Source organism: Bombus impatiens, unplaced genomic scaffold, assembly GCF_000188095.3.
Source record: "Bombus impatiens unplaced genomic scaffold, BIMP_2.2 scf_0491, whole genome shotgun sequence".
Classification (NCBI taxonomy): domain Eukaryota; kingdom Metazoa; phylum Arthropoda; class Insecta; order Hymenoptera; family Apidae; genus Bombus; species Bombus impatiens.
Genome location: NT_176910.1, coordinates 367,309 through 389,577, shown reverse-complemented (window position 1 = coordinate 389,577; position 22,269 = coordinate 367,309). Strand labels below are relative to the sequence as shown.

Sequence of the window (22,269 nt, the reverse complement as noted above, 5' to 3'; positions counted from 1 at the left end):
CTTTCTTAGTCTCTTTTTTTACTTGCTTCATCCTTACCTCCCCCTCCTTTCGTTACACTTAATTAGTAAGCAATTTCAGTAACGAACCAGCCTTTGTGGGCCGCGGGACAATTACTCGCGTTCCGTTTCACGCGGTATCGCCCGCTTCATCGTGTGCTTCCCTTTTCCGCTTATTTCTATTTTTCTCTTATTCCTTCTTCCTTCTTGCAATTTTTCCATACATTGAATATTTGGGTTATATATATATTTGGATTTATTTTTAACTGAAGTATTTATTTGAATTTTGATTAATATTCCCGTGTACTAATTTACTAAGTAGAATTAGTTCACAGGCTGCAGCCTATTCTTCTGTCCGAGTCCTGATACATTCAAATGACTGTTTCATGGAAAGTTTTCCACTTATTTCGTCTTTTCCCTTATCTCTATCGTTTGCTTGGAATTTTTCGATACTTTGGTTATTTAGGTTTATAGTTCCAATTGCCGTTTTATCTTGAAATTGATCTTTGTTTTGTTCTGCTCCCCTTTCTTTTTATATATATAATTTTAGTGATCTACGTCAGATATTTCATTCTGATAAATAAATTTTGTAACATAGGAAATATCGATAATCCATATAACAGGAACCATGTTAATGCACTTTACAACAAAAATTAATGCAATCTAAATGATGCATGAATGTATAGCAAATAAATATTATCATCAAATATATTATCATCTTATTAAAAAAGCATAATACAGAAAACTTAAAAAGGCATGAAAATGAAATAGAACAAAATTTTGAAAAAATACTGACAAAAAAAGTAATTCTGTTTATTTATTCTTTGTATTGCTTTCGTCTGGCTATGATGATGGATCGAAAAAAAATGTTTATGAACACTCGGTAGAAACCAATTGGTCGCAACCAACGCGTAAATTTATCGATTCTCGGTTAAGGTATTTACCCAGCTTAATGCGATGTTTCTGATTGGTCAGAACATGTAAATACCAGATGTGCTCGTTTTAATTGGTTTCACCAACAAATACTATGGAAAGAGGTGGAAAAGTAAGAAAGATGACGCAAAAAGGAAAGAAACAAGAAACGAATCTTGATAACCCGCTTAATGAAACGACTGCTTAATGCTTCTTTCCTAATAGAAACGGCTATTAAGAACTTTAATTTTACGCCAATTAACCCATCGAGCATCAACTTGATTTTCCTCTAAATTTAATTCGATATTTATCCAAACCTTATACTCCACTAAAACTATGATAAATATTGAGTTAATTTATGTAATTTTGTTTCAATCATCATTTGATACTTTATTTTATTTGTTTATTCATGTTCAATATTTATTATTATTTAGTATTATTTATATTATTATTTATATTATTATTATTTAGTTAAATTTCTATATTTTTGGTAATCTTATATTTTATACATTTGAATAAAAATCCCATAGATAAAGTATAGATATAAGTAAGCAATTGTTTATCGATCGTTAATTAGCAGTATATTTTCCCTTATTATCTATACAATTGTTTCTCATTTCCCTACCAATCTTCCTATTCTTCTTTTATGAAATCTTTATCGTAACGAGTTCTATTGTTACAAACTCATATCTCAAAATAACTAATTATCTCTGTTAAATCTATTTTTATCTATTATCAGGTGATTAAAAAATATGCCCTATATATTCGATGAAATTTATAATTATAGAATATTTTAACGTTGCGAGTGGAAAAATTCGTTTGACGAGCTTAAAATAGAAATTCACTGGCAATATCAGCGCGTTTCAAAATTTCAGACAGTAAAAGCTTTCGAACGCATAAGCAATTAAGAAATGTTCGTAATTATGAAAATTTCTTCAAATTTTGAAGCGAAACCGCTTTTTTACTAGTTTCCGAGTGAAAAGCGCGTATTTCTTCTTTCATGAGAAAAAGGCCGCGATGTCAGCAGTTTAACGAATTCGCCGCGAAACCATCGTGAAACCGTGAAGATGCGTTCTGAACGCTCTTAAGTCTCTTATTACGATTTCCGCGAGGAAAGTCGCTGAAAAGCCTCGGATACATGTTTTTACCCTGGGAACGGACGATGGAAGACATGAAACGAGACTTTGAAGGCGGATTTTTGTAATCAAACGAGTTTCATGTATAATGAAGGTATTTAACATAAAAAGGATTGTCATACATTTTTTTTTATTGATTGTGTGAAGTTAAAGCAAAACATTTTCTTTAATTTTATTGCAATGATACGATAAAGAGAATAATATATGAAGATCTATTCTTATTACCATTTTATTAAGAAAATATGTATTAAAATACTTTAATTAATTCCATTTCGTTTCAGGACAAGAGTAAACGCTTGTCAGGACATTACATTTGAATAATATTGAATAAAAGAATCCAGATATTATCCTAATAGGGTTTTAATTTACCTACTATCATATTTAATCTTATAAAAGTAACACCCTCTCTTGCAATCTTTTCGTCGCTTTTTCCCCTCCTACCAAGCTGTTAACACGCACTTGACCTGTCAACATGGCAAATTCTCCACAAAATCAAACAGCAAAGTTAACGTAAAGAAAAGCACACGAAGCAAAATAACCAGTGGAAAATTCTGATAATTACAAACAGAAACAGGCTAATGAGTGATGTAATACGCATATCGGGAAATGACACAATCAAAGAATATTAGTTTTCAAAAAATACAAAGAACTGCCTCTTTGAACATAATAGCACATCATTCTGTTGAATAAACTTTACAACAAGAATCAAATGTCATGTCTTTTCAAGAATATAATATTATATTGTATGATAAAGCGAACATAGATAAGGATTTTTTTATCTAAATTGTTATCCCAAAATTTTCGCGTCCTTTATAATCACAATTACACAAAATACTGCTCGGTATAACGATACTAAACCTGCACCATTATTAAAATTTAAAATACGTGATATTAAAGCGTGAAACAATAAAATACGAGATTAAGGAATGAAAGCAAAGCCGAATTAAATATTTGACACGGCGAGTGCAAAGAATTCTCGAATGCACGATTGTACGATCGGAAATCGTTGAAAGAACGGTCCGGGAACGAGGGAACAAAAACTCGAATCGCGTGTCACCCCTTCCGAACGGCGCGCTTTGCTGTTCAATCGAGGCGTGCGATTCTTTTATTTTTTTTATTTTCACCTCTATTTTCAGGTGGTCCACGAGAGAAAAAAGGAATCCAAGGAAGGGACGAAAAAGCAAAAAAAAAAAATAGAGGGGGCGACTCGCGGACGAATTAATAATGCCGCGCGAGAGGAGCGCGGAGGATCGGCTGAACTTTACGTGAGTAAAGCGGCGAGCCGGGTCATGACCCGACGACCCATCCATGTCCGATATCTAGGCCACACTTGAATTTTAATCCACGCTGCAATTGCCGCCGCGGTCGATTAGCTCTTCCACCGTTTGCCCGACGAGTTTACCGAGCTTTAACTTTTGCTTCGGACCTGCCTGCCTGCATGCCTGTCTGTCTGCCTAGCTGGCTGCTTAACGCTGAAAACGATAGCTTGGTGTCCGAATTTTATTGGATAACTCGGCACGCGATCAATACGAGGAACGATGTTTGTTCAGGATGCCAAAGATTGGATGGAATGAAAATAGCAGAGGAATTTATAGTAGCTCATCAAAATAATTTTAAAACTTATGCTTTTCCTTGGAAGTTTTCCGGAATACACTACATTGACTCGACTTGCCATAGAAAATTTTGTCCATATATTGTGTGTGTTATATAAGAGATTTCGAAATTTCATTGGCACTGTAACGAGGCGATTATGCTGGTAAAATTTAAAACGAATCAAAAAATGTTTGTAGAAGATACAGAATACATATATGAATATATATTTAGTAAAAATGTACAGTACAAACAGCTATCTTACATATAATAAGTGTTAAAGTGAATTCTATTGGTTATTGAAATTTATGTATTCTATAATGGATAATTGACTGTTGAAATGTTTTGTGATCAGTGCTAAGAAGCATTTGGTACAAAGAAGATAATATTTACGATTAAAAAATTCGGACACCAAAAATGATATTAATTTATTATTATATTACGTTATTCGGAAAATTCGTAGCAAAGGTTTACAGAGATTTAAAGGCAATGTATTTTCATAGAATTAGACTTTGTAAATTTGATCGAATTTACCGAGATTTTATCGAGACAAGCATTGAGATTGGAATGAAGACAAATTTAATTGAGAATTATTCTATGCAATCCTCCTATCCCAGTGGGAATTGTTTCATCAATCTTCGCCAAGTTTCCCTGAAATAGATGTCAATGAGTATCTCGACAGCGTCGATTTGTTCATTTACAAATCACCAAGGGAGGTTGAGCCGTTTCTGTTCTACAAAGGATCGGGAATGGAAGAACAATTTAGAGTATTACGATTGTTCTGTCGATCGTCGATACTGATCACGAACACTAGAAAATTAGTGTCGAACAGATTCCAGTCTCGAATGCGTCTTTGTTGCGAACGGAAATAAACCCAACATTGCTTTGACTTGCAATTAGTATACCTACGTTCTCGCCGCTCCTTTAATTAATTACTATCCCAGGTCAAAGTATAGACCAAATGTAAACTCAGAATTGATAATTGCTTGTTGTTTAGAGTTTAGGAAATTCATTATCGAAAACTATAAACTTTATCTTTTTAAATATTAGATTATTACTTGCATTACGTAATTAAAATACGTAATTAAATGCCTAGAATTGCTATGCTCAATTATATACAACAGCATATTTCTCCTTTTTCTTTGATCCAGTTGGATGATTCAAAGCCACTTTCTCACTATACGACTTTTTTCGTTACATTTATTATATTCGGGAAATTAAGAGTGAAGATTAAGAAATATCTGGCTGTAATTCTTTAACTCCACGAACCTTCCCTTAAAATTTTTTTATTGTTTTCAACAATGAATTCCTTCAAATAGGAAACCTGTTTTTGAGTCTTTAGTATTTTATCTTAATGAACATTTCATTGTTTGATAATCATTCATAATAAAAACACTATGATCTTACCGAACAATCTGACGTAAAACTAAATAGTAGAAAAATAATATTTTCAATAAACAACAAATCTGATTAATATTATTCCTAGTAAAGAAATCGACCTTGAATATCCAAAATCGCTCACGTTACCAATAGTTTCTAATAAAACTTGAAAGAAAGTTAAGGAAAATATTTTAATTTCGAGATAATTCAGTCACAGGGGATCACGCAATAATCCCGGAAGAAGACAGAAGTGAAGCTACAACGATGGGGGTATACGTGATAGGCTTGATCGGCGTGATCGTATTTTATGTGTTGGTGTTGGGTGTTGGTATTTGGGCAGGCACTGTGAAGAAGAAAAAGTCACGCCATGGCCAAGACGCAATGATATTGGCGGATCGTGGTTTAGGCCCGATCCTCGGTATCTTCACTTTGATCGGTGAGTTTTAAGAACTGTTTAAACATTTTTTTAAATATAAATTCATGTTGAAATAGATTTTCATTAAATTAATTTGATAAGAATGTTTCTTTTTAAAAAAACTATTTCATATATATAGAAGCTATTACAAATGTTGTAAAGTAATTTATATAATTCAGCCATTTCCATCAAAAATTCAATTAAAATTTGGTTGGTTTACCTCCACAATTGGGATTATCTAAATCTATTATTATTAATTTGTTCCGCGGAATTCAATCCGACGTGAAAATTTCTAGTTGAGATCATTAAACTCTGCTTCCATACTCTACCTGCTCCCATTGAAACTTTAAGTATCTTAACCGTAGATCTATCTGATCAGGATTATATGGAATAGTATAATCTACCATTCAAAATCAGAAGTACAAAATCACTCCATTTCTCGCGTATCTCAAACAAAGTTTAGAAAACTCAAACGTTATTGAAACTCGCAATGAAACTCGCATTTATCCAACTTAATTTCCAAAATAATATAAGCAGAATGATATCAAACCATTCTATGTCTATATAACATACATTATGCATACAGTGGCTCACGAAAATATTTAAACAATTAATCATGAAAATAAATATATACAGGGTGGTTGGTAACTGGTGGTACAAGCGGAAAGGGGGTGATTCGGTACACGTGTGGTACGTTATAACAGATCTCACTGTAGATCGTTGTTTCGATGGAAAAATTAAAAAAAAAAAAATTTTTTTATTCTATATTTTCGACTTCTTTTTTCGCGTAGAATCACCCCCTTTCCGCCTGTACCACCAGTTACCAACCACCCTGTATAATAATATAATATATGATTATTATATTATATACATGTTATACTATATACATTGTATATGGCAATAACACGAATTTCTTTTGCGGACTGCGGGATGCAAAGATCATACAATTAATCGCGAAATATGAACAATCACAGCCTCAAGGATCGTTTTCACTTCCGGAAGAAATCGTCCATCCTTACCTTCTATCATTTGAACGCGTACACGCGATGTTTTATCGAGCAGTGTAGAACATCGGGAAATCCCGGCTTTTGTCATCGCGTCAATCGCATTTCTCGTTTATTCCTAGTTCCCTTTTTTGTTCCTCCAGTTTATTTTCTCTTGTTCACGCGTTTTTATTCCATTCTCTGTACATGTACTCCCCATCACCGTCTCTACAAGCGCCCCCCATTTCTCGTTAAGTTACCCCCACCTGTATTATCAGATTGCGTTGAATCCGTTCTAACGTTACGAGAACCCGCGTTTCATTTATACATACATATTCAACCATACTCTATATCCGCGGTAGAAATCATTTTTGCATCCCTCCATTAGCTTAATGAACGCTATGCGGGAAAATATGCCACGGAAAATGCTCCGCTCGGCTATAACTGTCCGTATTATGTTCTTTCTCTTCGTGCTGCCAACCCCCTCCCTCTCTTGACTCAACGAGAGAATGGTAAGAGCAACGATGGAGGGGATTTGCACGCATTTCTGCGGTCGGTCGTTCCGATTGTTCTAGCGACGTTCGGTCAGCTACACTAGGATTTGGGTCGGGTAAAATTCATTTTACACCGGGAACAGCTTTATGTATGCTTTATGGTTGAATTGATAAAGATTGAGTTGTTTGATACCCGATAGAATGGTTTCGATTTTATAGGAATTGAAATTTACACGTCGAAATTTCAAATTTAATTCAATTACTAAATTAAAGCAAATATCAAGTTCGTTGTCCTAGACGTTGTGAATTAGTGGATATATTTTTGTTCGCGCGTTATGAAATACCTTGTAGCTGTTCGAATGCAGTAAATAAAAAATTAACTACCTTTTGCTTATGGAAATTTTAAATGTACACATTGTGATTTAATTCAATCAACAAATTAAATTAAATATCCTGTTTATTGTACTATCTCTTGTGAACTAATAGATACATCTTAGTTTGCGAATTATGAAATAACCTACATTTCTTCACATGCAATAAATATTGATAAATGAGGGAGTCGACTACCTTTTCCCTTAATGTTATATTAAAACGATTCTTATATAATAATTACGTAACACAGAATAAGATTAGTTTGACCTGATTGAGAAAATAGCCGCAATATCGAGCTTTCGATCCCGACAAACAAATATTTACATAAATAACACAGATAATAATAAACACATACCATATACTTGCACAAATCCTTATACAGTATATAGGCATTTTCACTGAAAAAACAATGTTCAAACTGTATATGTACATATATTCCAACATCCACTCGTAACCTTCACTAATTTCATCAATAGCAAAAGAAATGTCACTTCCGCCTAGTATAATACAAGGAAGCCTCTAGTGATCTATTTGCCGAGCTTTCACAGATCACCGGACTCACCCCCTAACATTTTCCCTCGAAAGAGCGATTTCCCGCTTAATCGAAGCCAACTAATCGAGAGAAACCGCGTTCTTTGCTTTTTTTTCCACAGCCACGTGGGTTGGCGGCGCCTACGTGAACGGGACCGCTGAATTGATGTTTACCAGAGGATTGGCCTGGTGTCAAGTGCCCTTCGGTTACAGCCTCAGTCTACTGTTCGGTACGCCAATCTCCGGACATTTTCTGCCGGTGATACGCACGCATGTTGTACACTGACTAAGAGCTCTTTCACACAACGATACATGTATGATGGATACGGATAGTACATTATCGTCTACGGAAGTTCTCGTTAGATACGATATTGTGATACCGATCATCGGTATCTTTAGTCGATTAACCGCCTTTTTTTTTAGAACTTTCGAGCTATAGGTGAATCTTTTCGTATGGTGATAAATTTAGAAACTGCAGTATCGTTCAATTTGCTCCATTCTGTCTTGTGTCAATTTGCTAGATTCCTTCCTAACTAAGAAATAAACGATCGTCACTCAGATATCCTAATAGTATCTCATTCAGGATACATGCATCGCCAAGTGAAAGAGTTCTAACTAAATGTAACCAGTGATGAGACTGACACGGTACACGAGTCTTCCACAAGTCAAACTGATCAATTCTACTCTTTTTGTTTATTCCACAACTTTATTACCTAGATATATTATTATTAGATCCATGGTTATCTTTCTCACTTCTTTGAAAGTTCTTCTTAACTTTTTTGGAAGGAATTAATTGATAACATATTGGACTTCAGAATTTCTTTTTTATAAAAGACAGAAAATGTACACTTATTGCATTTTCCTTCTATAATCTTCATACGATGTCTATAGGATTGAAATTTATAAACTAGTATCGATAGGTACCGACGAAGTATCAGTTCCAACACTAGGTGTAACCTTAACCATTTAACTGCCACGCATCGAAGGGAGCATCATAATAAAGGGGGTGGAAGTAGATCGATGGGAAGGTGATGAAATTGTCAAGGTCGAGGCACTTGATATATTTATCGCCTCTTCTCTCCTCCAATTTACTCAAAGTTCTTCCTTTTATTTTATTTTTTATCTTTTATTTATTTTTATATCTTTTTTCGAACAATTTCGGCTGAGAATGACTACGATTCCATGAAGTTTATATTGTATTCAATGTGAGGGAGTCATCATTGTCGATTCGGTTGGACGTTTGAGGTGTGCTTTAAGAAGATAGTGTTGATAAGGAATATGGTAGAAGGGATGAATATAATTTCAATGAGTATAGTTTCATGATTTGAAGCAAGATCTTTTTAGTTTGAGGTAGATTGTATTTTAACGATTATTAAGTATTAGTAGAACTTTTTTGATATACAGTGGCTTACGAAAGTATTTGGACACTGACCATTAGAAAACTTTTATATCGACCTTTATAATCGAATCTCATTACGCTGTTGATGAAATTTCAAAATGTTTCGTACAATACACATAATATATTCAAGGACGGATTGATAATATTCCCTTAAAGCCATTACAGCAAACTTCGAATTAAAAATTCCTTATTTGCTAGGAAATATTTGAAATAATTTGTTGAACATAATTTGAACAAGTATGATCAAAAAATTTATCAAAGCGGAAAAATAATAGAAAGACCGTGAATAAGAATTATTAAAAATATTTTAATATCAGATATTAAAATATACGTGTAATTAGACAGAAATTTTTCATTCACAGAAAATGCGTACAGGAAATTCTCTAGCAAATATATTTTCGATGATCCTGACGAGCAATCGCAAGTCCAATCAGACCGGCTCACATAAGCCCAATTTATTTGCACGTCGACGGATGCGCTAGCCACTTTATCACCAATTTTTTGCTGGTACTCCAGAGTAATGGATATCCCTTTTTGCTAACGATGTTTTCCCACACCCTGCTACTCATCCCATGACCACAGATCCCGAATTTGATTGAACTTCAATTAATCGAAGCTATACATTCGCAACGAGGTTTGCGTTTCACTTAACCGATGCCTCTGCTACCTAATTAAAAGTGCGAATCCATTAAACCCATCTTTTAGCCATTCACTTCCATCTCTTTCACAAAAAACTAATTTTAATCAGTTCTATCAGTGTTCTGATTAAAATTTAATTTTAATCAGTTCTATATAAAAATGTTTGCGCACGATAGTATCTATTATAGTATTTATATACTAATTAATTAGGTTCAAGTGTATTAAATTTCGTATTATTTAGCATGCACTTTATATGATTACAAAGTTTTGATACCATGAAAATAAGAATATGTGTAAATACTTCTTGTAGCCACTGCTCTTTAATTTAATATCGTGCTACACTTCATCCGGAGTTTGCGATTTTTTAGACATCTTCAATCCTCGAACAACTGGCTCAATTTGATTTTGAAATTTTCAACGATTTGAGAGTTTTTTGATTAGCTATTTTGGTCCTGAATGTTTCAAAAATATGAGTGTTTTTTTTTTATTGGATGTCCGGATTTTGAAGTTTTCCACAATTTTAGAGCCTTTTGATTGAATATCTTGATTTTGGAATTTGAAAGTTTCTTGATTGGAGAGATTGCTTTTGCAGTTTCCAGCAATTTGAGGAAATTTTAATCGGACATTTCGATTTTGAAACCAAGGCAGTTAAAGGGTTAATCTCAGAATCGAGGATTATTAACATAACGAAGAAACGTGACAGGTGCGGTGTTATTTGTACGACCAATGAGGAAAGCGGAGCATGTGACCATGCTGGATCCTTTTCAAGAGAGATATGGCGCCGGGGTCGGAGGACTGTTGTTCCTTCCTGCTCTGTGTGGTGATTTGTTCTGGTGTGCTGCGGTGCTGAGAGCATTGGGAAGCTCGTTGGCTGTAGTGGCTGGCGTAGATCCGGAGATCAGCATTGTCGCCTCTGCGCTCTTGGCAGCCGTGTGAGTAAAAAAGAAGTAAATATAGTAAATTCCAAATATCTCACCCAGAAAAGAAATATTATGGGATGTCATTAAGCCACCACCTTTTGAATATAATATCGCCGTTGAAAGTCGTTTCATTTTTGGATATCACTTCTTGTAATCACGACTTGTTAATAGAATAATATAATTACATAAAATTCTTTACATGATTTATAGATTAACAAATATCCCCTTTTTTATTATTTTTATATTTTGCTTGAATAATTTATCACAGTTTTATATTTTAGTCTCTAGAATTCAGAACGTGATAAACAATCTAAGGAAATAATTTATCCGTAATTTTGTAATTGGAATACATCTTGACAAAAATAAATAAATATCCCGATACTTTTCAGCGATAATAAGCATTCGTTGCCCCGTTTGAAGTAGCATAGTCTGAGAAGTCGAGTTCGTTGAAATTCGAAGGTAAACATATCGATGTCATGCGAATTGCAGGTATACCGTATTCGGCGGACTGTATTCCGTCGCATGCACCGATGTATTGCAGTTAGCGTGCATTGTAATCGGCTTGGGAGTGTCTGCTCCATTTTCCGCTCTTCACCCTGCTGTTTCTTTCGAGAAGAACCTAGCACCGCACGAATGGCTGGGGGAAATTAAGAACGAGGACCTGGGCGAGTGGGTAGATTGTATGCTGTTGTTGGTATTTGGCGGTATACCTTGGCAGGTATTGAATATTCATCGATAATTCTAATATCGTATACCGTGGTACTCAATATGCAAAGCACTTCCGGCTTTAATGAAATCTTTTGAGAGAAAAGCTTCACGTATACCAAACATGTAAATTTAAAATTGTTTATGATCGGAAGAAAAGGAATCAATAGTAAAAATATGTTTAGAAATATCTGAAAAATTTTAATCATTGATCTAGTTATATTTATGAAAGTTTACGATGTTTAAAAGACATCCCTTACAACATTAGAGAAAGATTATTAGTACTATTATATTATTGTGCAAGTCGTATTTATTTATTTAATCGTTCTAAGTTCTGAATCGATCTAACGATTTAATGATCGTACCAACCAATTTTAATGAACATTTATTTAGGGCTATTTCCAAAGGATCCTAAGTATGCGAAGCACATCAATAGCAACGGCTCTATCGATAGCATCGATGTTTGGCTGCATGATCCTCGCGTTTCCATCAGCTTTAATTGGTGTGGTAGCACGAGCTACTGATTGGTCATCCGTAGAAGGATTTAACAAGAGTATAATAGCACATGATGGGAATGTGTTACCGATTGTTCTTCGATACCTAACGCCGCAGTGGGTCTCCTTTGTCGGTGAGTTGTATCACTGTAGCGACCTAATATCTCGTATAACTTCGCTTCAATAACGAGAATTAGAGACTGCTATCAAGTGTTATAACAGTTATAGGCATCGATATATGTTCGTGAGCTATTGTACGCTTTCTGTTCATTCCATTAAAAAGAAGTTGAAAGTATTAATTGTAAGAACAATAGTGAAGTAAGAAAAGAATAGCGATCTGATAAACAACAATCAAGTCTAAAGCTTTACTTGCTCATCGCGTTATTTCTTTGTTCTTGCCTACTTTCTGTCGAAAATAAAAAATGATCAATATTGTGAGCTACGCGTAAAATGGAAAGGTTCCTTTTCCTGAGTAATATAGTCATTTAATAACTAGCAAGCATTCTTTCATAATTTTTCTGTAGACCTCGTAAAGAAAGCGTTTCTGTGCCTACAACCATTTGACCCTCTTTTACCCTCAAGATAAGCACACTCCCCGTTCCAGGCACACCCTGTACATTAGTCGCTTAAGAAACCGCGAAACAGGTCGAGTGTCTGTAAAGAACAAAATTGAAGAACTGTATAGGAGCGCTCGAAGACTCTGCAAATTCTTATCATCTGACTACAACGTTAAATCTTATCTACCTCAGGCTAGAAAATTAAATTCTAGCAAAAAGAAAGAGAATGTTACTGCTTTAATTCTATTTTATGGTAGAAAAATTAGAAAATCTATCAAACTAAATCTTTTACAACGTATCAAATAACACATTGTTCGCGATTGATTTCCAGGTTTGGGCGCTATTTCTGCAGCAGTTATGTCGTCAGCAGATTCAAGTATATTAGCCAGCAGTTCCATGTTCTCCAGGAACGTCTACAGACTCACATTAAGGCCAAAGGTAGATATCAACAAATCTCTGTTGGCGAGTTTCATAATTCTACGATTTTTATGAATCTTTTTTTATTCAATCATTTTCATGATTCTTTAAAATATTTCTTTGTTTTGTAAAAAGCGAACATTTACCTGTTTTTTATATCTCTTTTACATTTGTAGCATTTTTTAGAGAAAGAATCAAAGAAGGAAAAATCTAACAGATTTCAACTTTTTAACTTTACAAAATGTGAAGATTTAAATGCTTCTTGTGTTTCTTTCAAAATGAAACTGTTTTCTACTGGAAGAATCGAAGAAGAAAAAGAAGAGATAGAAGAGGAAGAAAAGTTCTAATAATTTTTATTCCATTACAGGCAACCGAGAGGGAACTGAATTGGATACTCCGGATATCTGTTGTCATGATCACAGTACTGTCGACTTTAATAGCGCTCACGGTGGACAGCGTTTATTATCTATCGTGAGTAGTAACAGAAACGCTCGAATTAATTGCTTTGTTGACTCGCTCACCGTCGACAACTAAGCAGACCAACTAATTAATTCTGTTGCCTCCTCTGTTTTAAAGGTACTTGAGCTCTGATCTTGTTTATGTGGTGCTCTTCCCGCAATTATTAACCGTTATCCATTGGCCCTCTCTGGTCGACACTTATGGATGTCTCGCGGGTTACTTCGTGGCCGTTGTTTTACGTCTTTGTGGTAACAATCATAAAAATTTAATCATAAAGGATATTTATTATTTAAAAAAACACAAAACACAAGAAAAAAGACATGATAAATCTGGCATGTTAATTTGCCATTCCGTGACTAGACAGAAACATTTTAGTAGTATAAAATAAAAATGAAAAGAATCTATCGGGTTTAGTCAAAGGTTTAGGTTTAATTGCTAAGACAATAGATCATAGAATAATCATAAAACAATTCTTATGAACGTACATTACAAATGAATGAAGAATGTTTCTGTAAAGAAACAATCTTTGTAAATTATAAAGTAAAGTAAGGTATATTATTAGCCCATAAAGTATTTTTTTATTTTAATATTCATTTTGAAAAGATTTTATAATTATGTTTCAGGCGGAGAAAGAGGATTGGGCGTGCCAGCTCTCATCGAATACCCTTTCTACGACACGGAAACGCAATCACAAAAATTCCCATTTCGCACCGGTGCCATGATCGTGGCTCTATTTACCCAGCTCATCACCAGTTTCTTTACAAGAAATCTTCTTGGTAAAGGTTACTTTCCCCGATGTTGCGATGTTCTTAGTGTATATTCGCCTGGGAAATCGAAAGACCAATCTGGAGTTGTACAAAGCAGCTCTGGTGCCGCTCTAATGGATACTTCCTCTGTCAATGTGAGTCTTTCAAATCCTCAGTATCATTACAACGATATTTTACATATACATTTTAGACACGAAAATGCAACAGTTACTAAATGTCTAACAATTAACTTGCAAAATAAACCCCAAACGACATTTTTGTACATGTTTCTCATCGTTTTAATACCTAGAATTGACCCTATAAATATATCTCACGTATCTTGTGATATCCTATATGTCTTAAAAGAATACAAATTACCCTAAAACCTTCGTCTGACCAGAAATCCACCTCTGGAATGGACTCGTGCGATGGGATCGGACCCGGCAGCTACGACGACGACCGCACTACTTCCAATTCAGTGGAAGACATGACTGATCGGGGAGACAGCGGGACCATAGCAGCCGATTCTTACGATAAAGACACTACCAAGGTCAACAGCGTCGGATCAGCCGTTCAAAAAGCGAACCAAAGCCTGCAACATCTTCAAACCTTAAGAAACACCATCCATACGAGCTCGATCAGCGGTAGACATACTCCAACCCCCAATCAGTACGCCCCTATACAGAGCAACGAAGTGTCCAGAGGCCAAATATTAGGTGTACGAAACCTAAGGGGTTCCATGGGTCAAATGCTCTTACCAACTGATCGACCAACTATACCTCCAAATAACAATGCAAGCATAGTGAACGTGCCAACGAATCCCACTGTAGCTACCCCTATGACTCCGGGACCTCATTACACCAAACCTAACGATGGATCTTTGTTAAACGATAAAGCAAGAGAAAACGAGAGGATCAGTATCGTGGACAGAGGAAACACGGAATTCAATGTCCCAGATAATATGTTGACTACCATCAACGTTAAGAAAAACGTGAAGGGTGTGAAGCTGGTTGGTATGGAGGGTGGCACCCTGAGGAGACCATCGTTACAGGTGAGCGAGCTCGGCGTCACCTCCTTGTGAATTTAATCATTTCTCTTTTTTCATCATAGTAGAACCTCGTTTTATTCGCACTTTGTTTATACGAAAAGGTTAATGTTCAGTTTCAGGTATATGAACTTACACTTGAGTCGTCTTGCATAATGATGTACTAGATAATAATATTAGTGAATTGGTAAGTTTGACAAGTTTAAGGTCGTAAACTTCCTTTTTATAATTTTAGAGTTTTATAACAAATAGGATGATTAGTTGGCTTGTAATTTGTAAAATTTGTACACATATAAAGCTTCATTTGATTTGTTCCAAACTTGTCGTTATTATGCAAGGGAATCGGTGCTGACAATTTGTTGTTTGTAAAATATTAATAATAGTAGTCTAATTGAAGGATTTGCAGTAATATTGGTTGACTATGAATTCATAGCACGATTGAAAAAGTAATTTGGTTTTGATTAATTTTGAGTTAATTTTGTTAATTTGGAACATTAGCTCCTATTATCTAAACTAATAAGAAGAAATGAAGATAATAGCTAGCGAACTTCCACTCGAAACTTTTCAGTTACCTAAATTATCTTATTCCTCGACCTGTACGAATAGACGAGATTCTACTATATTTAAATCCTTGGTTTTGTGTCTATAACAGAGCTATATTGATTTTGTGTTGTTGTTTAATTAAACGTTTTATTAAAATGAAATTTATTTTAAGTAGTTTACCTGTAGCTGTTCCCGTCCCTATCCGCTGGATGCCAGAGAAGAACGATTTCTGAGTTTTGCGAAAACCTTCCTGATTTTACTTCGGTTTTTATTTGGTAGCGTTTGAATTTGGTAGATTACGCTAAATAATGGGAGGGTAAGGTTTGACGTGAGGTGTCTTTAGGGCACTTTTTCACCGACACCGTCGGTGGAGCTTGTCCACATCTTGGATAGGAGACAGAGCAGTAGTTCGTACGGACCTGGATCACTTTCTCCCGTTCCTATGGGAGTAGAGGCGTGCAAAACCCATGGGACAGCATTAGAGGGACAGGGTGGAAATGAACATTGCAGGATCAAAAGGGGCATCGTCAGGCATCATAGGTATCTATAATTGACAAATTATTATATTCATCGATATTTCATTAATGCTCATTAATAGCGAACAGCTTTGATTTATTTTATTTGTCAATATCCTATAATATCTTTAATATCTATAATATCATTTTCTAGTAGCGAATAGTTTATTGTTATATAGAGAATTGGTTGGTGCGCATTATTTGATGCTTATGTGAATAAGTTTTTACAGCTTTGGAAAGTTCGTTCATTTATTTGATCCAAATTCTTTTCTATATAAAATTTTAATTTCTATAAAAAATTTAATAAAAACGTGGTTTTGCAATGCTGGTATTAAATGATGCAATTATAAGCAATTTATATCTTATGTTCACTGCTGCTAACATTGGTATTTTTATATTTCTCAAAATATACAGTGACTGCAAAACGTATTTGCACATACTCTTATTTTTCAGTGAAGCAGTTTTTTATCAGGTTCTACATTTAATTTTTATAATAAATAATAACAAATTTAATATACTTAGACTAAGTTAGTTACTACCTAGGCACTACATTAAATACAATGATCTGCAAATACTTTCTGTAGCCAGTGTAATACAAAAAGGCACACAAATTTATTATATAATCTTACAGAAGATAAAAATTTATTTGCAATATCTATTACAAAACTATATGAAACTTCGCGTAGCATCTCATAAAAAACGAATGAAAATTTTCACATGATTCCTCGATCTTTGAACATCCTCTCCGATCGTACGTTCAAACGTTTGCGCAGCTTCAATGACACTGGAGACCGAGCATTAACGACGTTGGCCAGACAGCCAACGTATCCATCGATGCCATTGCGTCCTGAAGACTGTCGCATGACCCTGGCGAAGAAAGATAGAAGGACGTCGACAATCGCGCGACACGGTTCCGTGACGACTGAAAAGGAGCTGAGCGGTTGCACGACCGGACTCGTCGTTTGTAGTCCTACTTACAACATGTACAGCTCGGCTGTGAAGAATTCCAACTACTTCGTGACTGACGACGAAGCGGTCAGCAGGTTTTAAATTTGAAGGAAGACGTATATTCAAAGGAAGCGATATAACTAGCTTGTAAAGTAAAAACGTGAAATAGGATCACCACGCCCAGGCTGGCTAAGAATCATGATGGTATAACTTAGTCCACTGTTATTTTTCATAAGCTAGTGTTCTACGTTTATTATTGTAAGGAAATGATTATGTTTTTTCGAGTTATGAAAAAATACCATGTGACAAAGAGTAAAGTTAGGACCTGACTTAAAGGTATAATAAGAACTGGAATACGTAACTAAATTCAAATTCTCAAAACTTACACCGCTATGATTTTCACCTCGCTAATTGATCTAGCCGCAGCTAGGGTCATACACTAATTTTTATCATTGTTAGCAATTCAGTAATGAATCAAAAAATTTGTGCTTTTAAGATTTAATTAATTTTGAAATGATTTACCAACTTTGTCATATCGCTTCCTTTAGGTATACAATAAGAACCGCGAGCCAAAACGAGAGGACAATCGAATTTCGCCTGATCAAGTCACAAGGCCGATCGCGTCTTTTTACGATCCTATCTTTTTTTCTCTCGAACCATTGTACAACTACCACTGCCCGACTTTTATGACTTTTTTTAGGAAATACCCGTTTTTTATGGAAAGAGAAAAGGAGATGCTTTCCTTAGCACATAGATAGATCTCTGGTCCCATTCATTCGCTTCATCAAACAGATCGTCCAATTTTGATATAACGTCGTTTGTGGTAATAAAGAAATTAGTCGTGGTGAAAAATGCTGTTTGCGAAGAAAGAGTTGCAAGAAATATTTGAAACTTTAAACTATATATTTTTCGCTGACAGTATTTTTAACATATTAAAATTAAAATTATTTAACATATAAAAATCACATCGCTTCAATTGTTTGATGACGGACAAAACAAGATTGTAGTCGAGACCGCAGACGATTCGTCCACTAAAATTGACTAAAAACGTCAAGCTAGCGGTAAGATTTCAGCCAGCGATCGATCAGAAATTCGCAGACCTTAGATAAAAGCGAGAGGCGTTTCAAACGACGCTGCCCCTCTTGTAAAATAATTTAGTTAATTCACGTCGGCATTGCGCTTCACGAACTTCGTGAACGAACATTTCAATTCATCACAAACGCGTTTCAAAAGATGACTATGATCTTACCTTTCGTCATTGCTGTACTTAATCTATCACTCAGGAATATAGCTTACCTTTTATCGTTGATTTTATCAGATTTATCAGACGAACGTGAAAACAACCATACTTTTCGATTTTATATTTACACTATAGGGAACATCCCATAAAACTTGTAACCTTTATATCTCATCCTTACTCACCAGGGATCTCCTCTCACCTTTTCACGGATCTCTCTACGTACGACTGATAAATAAGAAAACACGAAAACCTCTAATCGCACAGTTTCGGAGCAACAAATCGTTCGATAGTTGCTATAATCCAAGAATTACTGTGCATTTCTGACGTGTATCATTTGTTTCTGTAATCCAATGAAAGACTAAAACTGTATCTTTCCGTCGAGCTATTTATATACCATTTTGAAATTCGAAAACGCCTTATGTGATTCACAACACTCTCCCTACTTGGAGTCAAAGTATCTAAACGAATTTGATCCGAAACGAATTTTCGACGGTTTCGAGTATTTTTGGTATACGAGCGATAATTTAAAATAATTACTGAATGTTGAAATACAACATGCATTCGTGTCAGATGGAGAAAAAGTTCAAAAAGATTATTCTCGAAAGAATACAGTTCTAGTCACCCAGGTGTTTACTAGTCGTTAAAAATCCCCTTTTCAGACTGATTCAACCAAAGGAACCAAGTAACCCGTTTATGAAGCGATTAATTTTTGTACAAAAGAACACCTGCGAACATCATCTTTTTTGCGTGACTTTGTATAGATAGAGCGATTGATACGTTGAGGACCTTTGGCCAGTTCGTGTATGAAGGGAAAGGAAAGAGGGGAACCTTCGAGAAACACGATTATGCATTTAGATAATTACAGTAAGAGGTAGATAATAGACGATTTAGCTGATAATACGGTGAGAATTGGGGCACGCAGCTCCATCACTTCTGATGTCCAGTTCGAAAAGGAGGAAAGAGGAGGAACGTGAGGAGCAGCATAACTGTGAGAAATAGAGGCAGCAGCATGAGCTTCGCTACTCGAAGCCATTTCGGTTTCGTTTCCAGCGTAAAGAAAAATTTCATGTTTCGATATACAAGGGCTACAACAAGTATACGTATACCATTGTACTTATAGCGTTTACGTACTAATTAATTAGATCCATGTATATTAAATTTCGTATCATTTAGTAGTACTTGCGTATGATTATAAAAATTTGATACTATGAAAATGAAATGTAGGACCTGATAAAAAAAAGCATTAGGAAATAAGAATGCGTGATAATACTTTCGGTAGCCACTGTATATACATCTCTTTCTGAACCGCTAAAAGTTATCATCGAAGGAAATCACTATCACAAATGAAATTTTATAGTAGAATATACCGTTATTTTAAAAATCGCTGAAGTCGGACAAATGCAATTAGATGTTTTATTCCTATTCGGTATTAAATGAAAGGTAGGAGAGTTATTATTTGCAGCGGTTGCAAATAATATTGCTATTGGATGGTATTATTGGAGGACGATAATATTTATTAAAACAAAATTCGCATGATGATTCGCGGAAATTCATGAACATCTAAATAGTTTAATTTGAAATTCCAACATTATATGTCAATCAAATTTCTACTTTAATGTCTAAATATACATATATATGTATATAGGTACACCCTTAAATTTTCTGTAATTCTACAGTTCTGCATCTGTATAAATCTGTCCTGAATTTTTACTAAATTTTAGAATTTTTTGCGATTTCTGTATATTTGTATCACTATATAGGCATGCGAATTCTTAAATTCCTTAATTTATCTTCACATTACTGAAAAGCTGTGTTTCGAATTAATCGTCTACTGAAAAAGAAAGAGAAAAGGAAACATTATTTTTCTCTTAGCCGGAAACGGGTCAGGGATTGGGTAGGGGGAGGGGAAAGGGGTATGTCAAGGGTTTCCGTTGCTCAACCTACTTTTTCGTACTCGTGAGGGAAGGTTAAGCTGCTGGATATAGAACGTCCAATGTATTACGTGCAAATTTATGATATTCCGACGACGAAGAATAACGATATTTTTCCACCGATTATACGTCTAGTCTTGTAGGATTAATAAACCGTAAACTGTAGTTGTACAATTATATATATATATATATAATATATATTATATATGTATATATATTATATATATATACATACACATGGAGGTTTCTCTCTATATTATAACCAATGTAACGATAGTGAGAATTACAATGATACAGAACCTCTGTTGGCTCAATACCATATGCGGCAAACAAACAATTTTTCGTAGAATAAACAATCACCCAACACGCTTCCAGTCCTTTGCACGGTACCGTGTAATATCATGCTATTTTTCTTAAGAAATTGTAAGGCGTAGAAACCTGTTTAATTATCGTATCGCTTGGGGAGCGAAGCGATAATTAAAGCGGTTCCATAACTAACTTCTATACAGATTCTGCTATTTTATATCAATTTAATAATTGATATAATTATTATTTACAGGAATGAAATACTTATTATGTGATTAATTTTATTCACTGATTTCATACAGATTGGTCTTAATTGAGGTTCTAATGCAGAGAAAAATGTAAGTGGAAGAAGTAGTTAAGTAGATTATTGGTCAGACCAAATAGTAGTACATACTTACATATTATAAGCAAGAAATGGATCAGACGATTGAAACTGAACTGTCGAAAACTATGAGAATTGAATATAATTTTTTCATATCTAAAATTTTAAAAAATTTCAAATTTCAAGTCCAAAATTAAACAGATATCGAACGATAATTTTCCTCTTCCTGATACTTATATACTAGTCTGCAACAGAATCTTAATTGAATTCTCCTAGTATGTAATTTATTTCTATAATATTTCATAATATACCTTTTTATTTCCTAATTTTTTTTTTTTTCAAAATCTTCATCCTTCTCATTGAAAATTTTAATATAATTCTTTAGTTTAACGTATTTTTTACCTATCCTTATTTATTTTTCCTCACGTCGATTATTTCTTTCTTCGCTTAGAACGTCAATTTCCGTACTTTTGTAAAATCGATGATTAGAAGCTTACAAGAGCGAGATAAACATCGAAGACCTATATCAGTATTATTAGTAAAGAGGATTCGAAAGTTAACGATCGATTCCTGGAGGATAGCCTCGTGAAAGGCCACTGCGGTCTTTCATAGTGAACTTAATCGTTAAGGCAGAATTATTTATAGTACACTATTCACGCTATGTATTTGTGATCTTCCAAGATACATAGGGTGTTATTACGATTTCGCTTTATTTTTTCAGTTTCATCGTTTAAATTTTAATCTCTTAAATTTAAGTTATTAATATCAAATTAGGTCAAATAATATTTAATAAATTTCAACGATCATTTTATCAATCTTAATATTATTAAAATTTTCTTTAGTTCTTATTATTAATTTATGCTCTTTAGTTATTTCTTATTATTAAAAATGTTCTATAATCAGTAACATTATTAAAATTTTTATAAAAAATTTTTCGTAGATGTAGTTCAATTGAAAATTAATAATCTGCAATTCAAATCTGCTACAATAAGTTCTTTTCTTTTATAAGATTTTCAAATACATAGTTAAGACATAGTGAGTAGCCTTCCTCCTTTCTTGTTTAAGGTTCAAGTACATTTTCCATTAACATTTAGCTTTATATCATATATCGTCACGTACTGAATTGTAAAACGAGTACGAGAAACATTTCTTTCGAGTTGAGGACACAACAGATGTTTGTGTTGAAACGTGAATCACGTGCCAAATTGTAGGATAAATGAAAGTGTATTACACACAACGCTCGTGATATCGATACACGAGCGATTATATAGAC

At 34.4% G+C, this 22,269-nt stretch overlaps 1 protein-coding gene across 3 annotated transcripts in view; it reads left to right on the top strand.

The window, feature by feature from the left end:
• LOC100750157 (high-affinity choline transporter 1) overlaps positions 1 to 20,937 on the top strand; it is a 23,780-nt gene extending 2,843 nt beyond the window's left edge. The window contains exons 2-14 of one of the 3 annotated variants that reach the window (XM_012387874.2): positions 3,182 to 3,310; positions 5,227 to 5,451; positions 7,933 to 8,040; positions 10,552 to 10,780; positions 11,258 to 11,486; positions 11,867 to 12,101; positions 12,856 to 12,962; positions 13,309 to 13,412; positions 13,518 to 13,648; positions 14,024 to 14,301; positions 14,547 to 15,197; positions 16,078 to 16,274; positions 17,023 to 20,937. In XM_012387874.2, the coding sequence (XP_012243297.1) occupies positions 5,280 to 5,451; positions 7,933 to 8,040; positions 10,552 to 10,780; positions 11,258 to 11,486; positions 11,867 to 12,101; positions 12,856 to 12,962; positions 13,309 to 13,412; positions 13,518 to 13,648; positions 14,024 to 14,301; positions 14,547 to 15,197; positions 16,078 to 16,274; positions 17,023 to 17,299 (2,718 nt within the window). In that variant the 5' untranslated portion in view covers positions 3,182 to 3,310; positions 5,227 to 5,279 and the 3' untranslated portion in view covers positions 17,300 to 20,937. Of the gene's footprint in view, positions 1 to 3,181; positions 3,311 to 5,226; positions 5,452 to 7,932; positions 8,041 to 10,551; positions 10,781 to 11,257; positions 11,487 to 11,866; positions 12,102 to 12,855; positions 12,963 to 13,308; positions 13,413 to 13,517; positions 13,649 to 14,023; positions 14,302 to 14,546; positions 15,198 to 15,307; positions 15,909 to 16,077; positions 16,275 to 17,013 lie in introns of those variants that run through there. The other 2 variants (XM_024368950.1, XM_012387875.2) reach the window with 2 other exon arrangements.
• Positions 20,938 to 22,269: the final 1,332 nt, after the last annotated feature.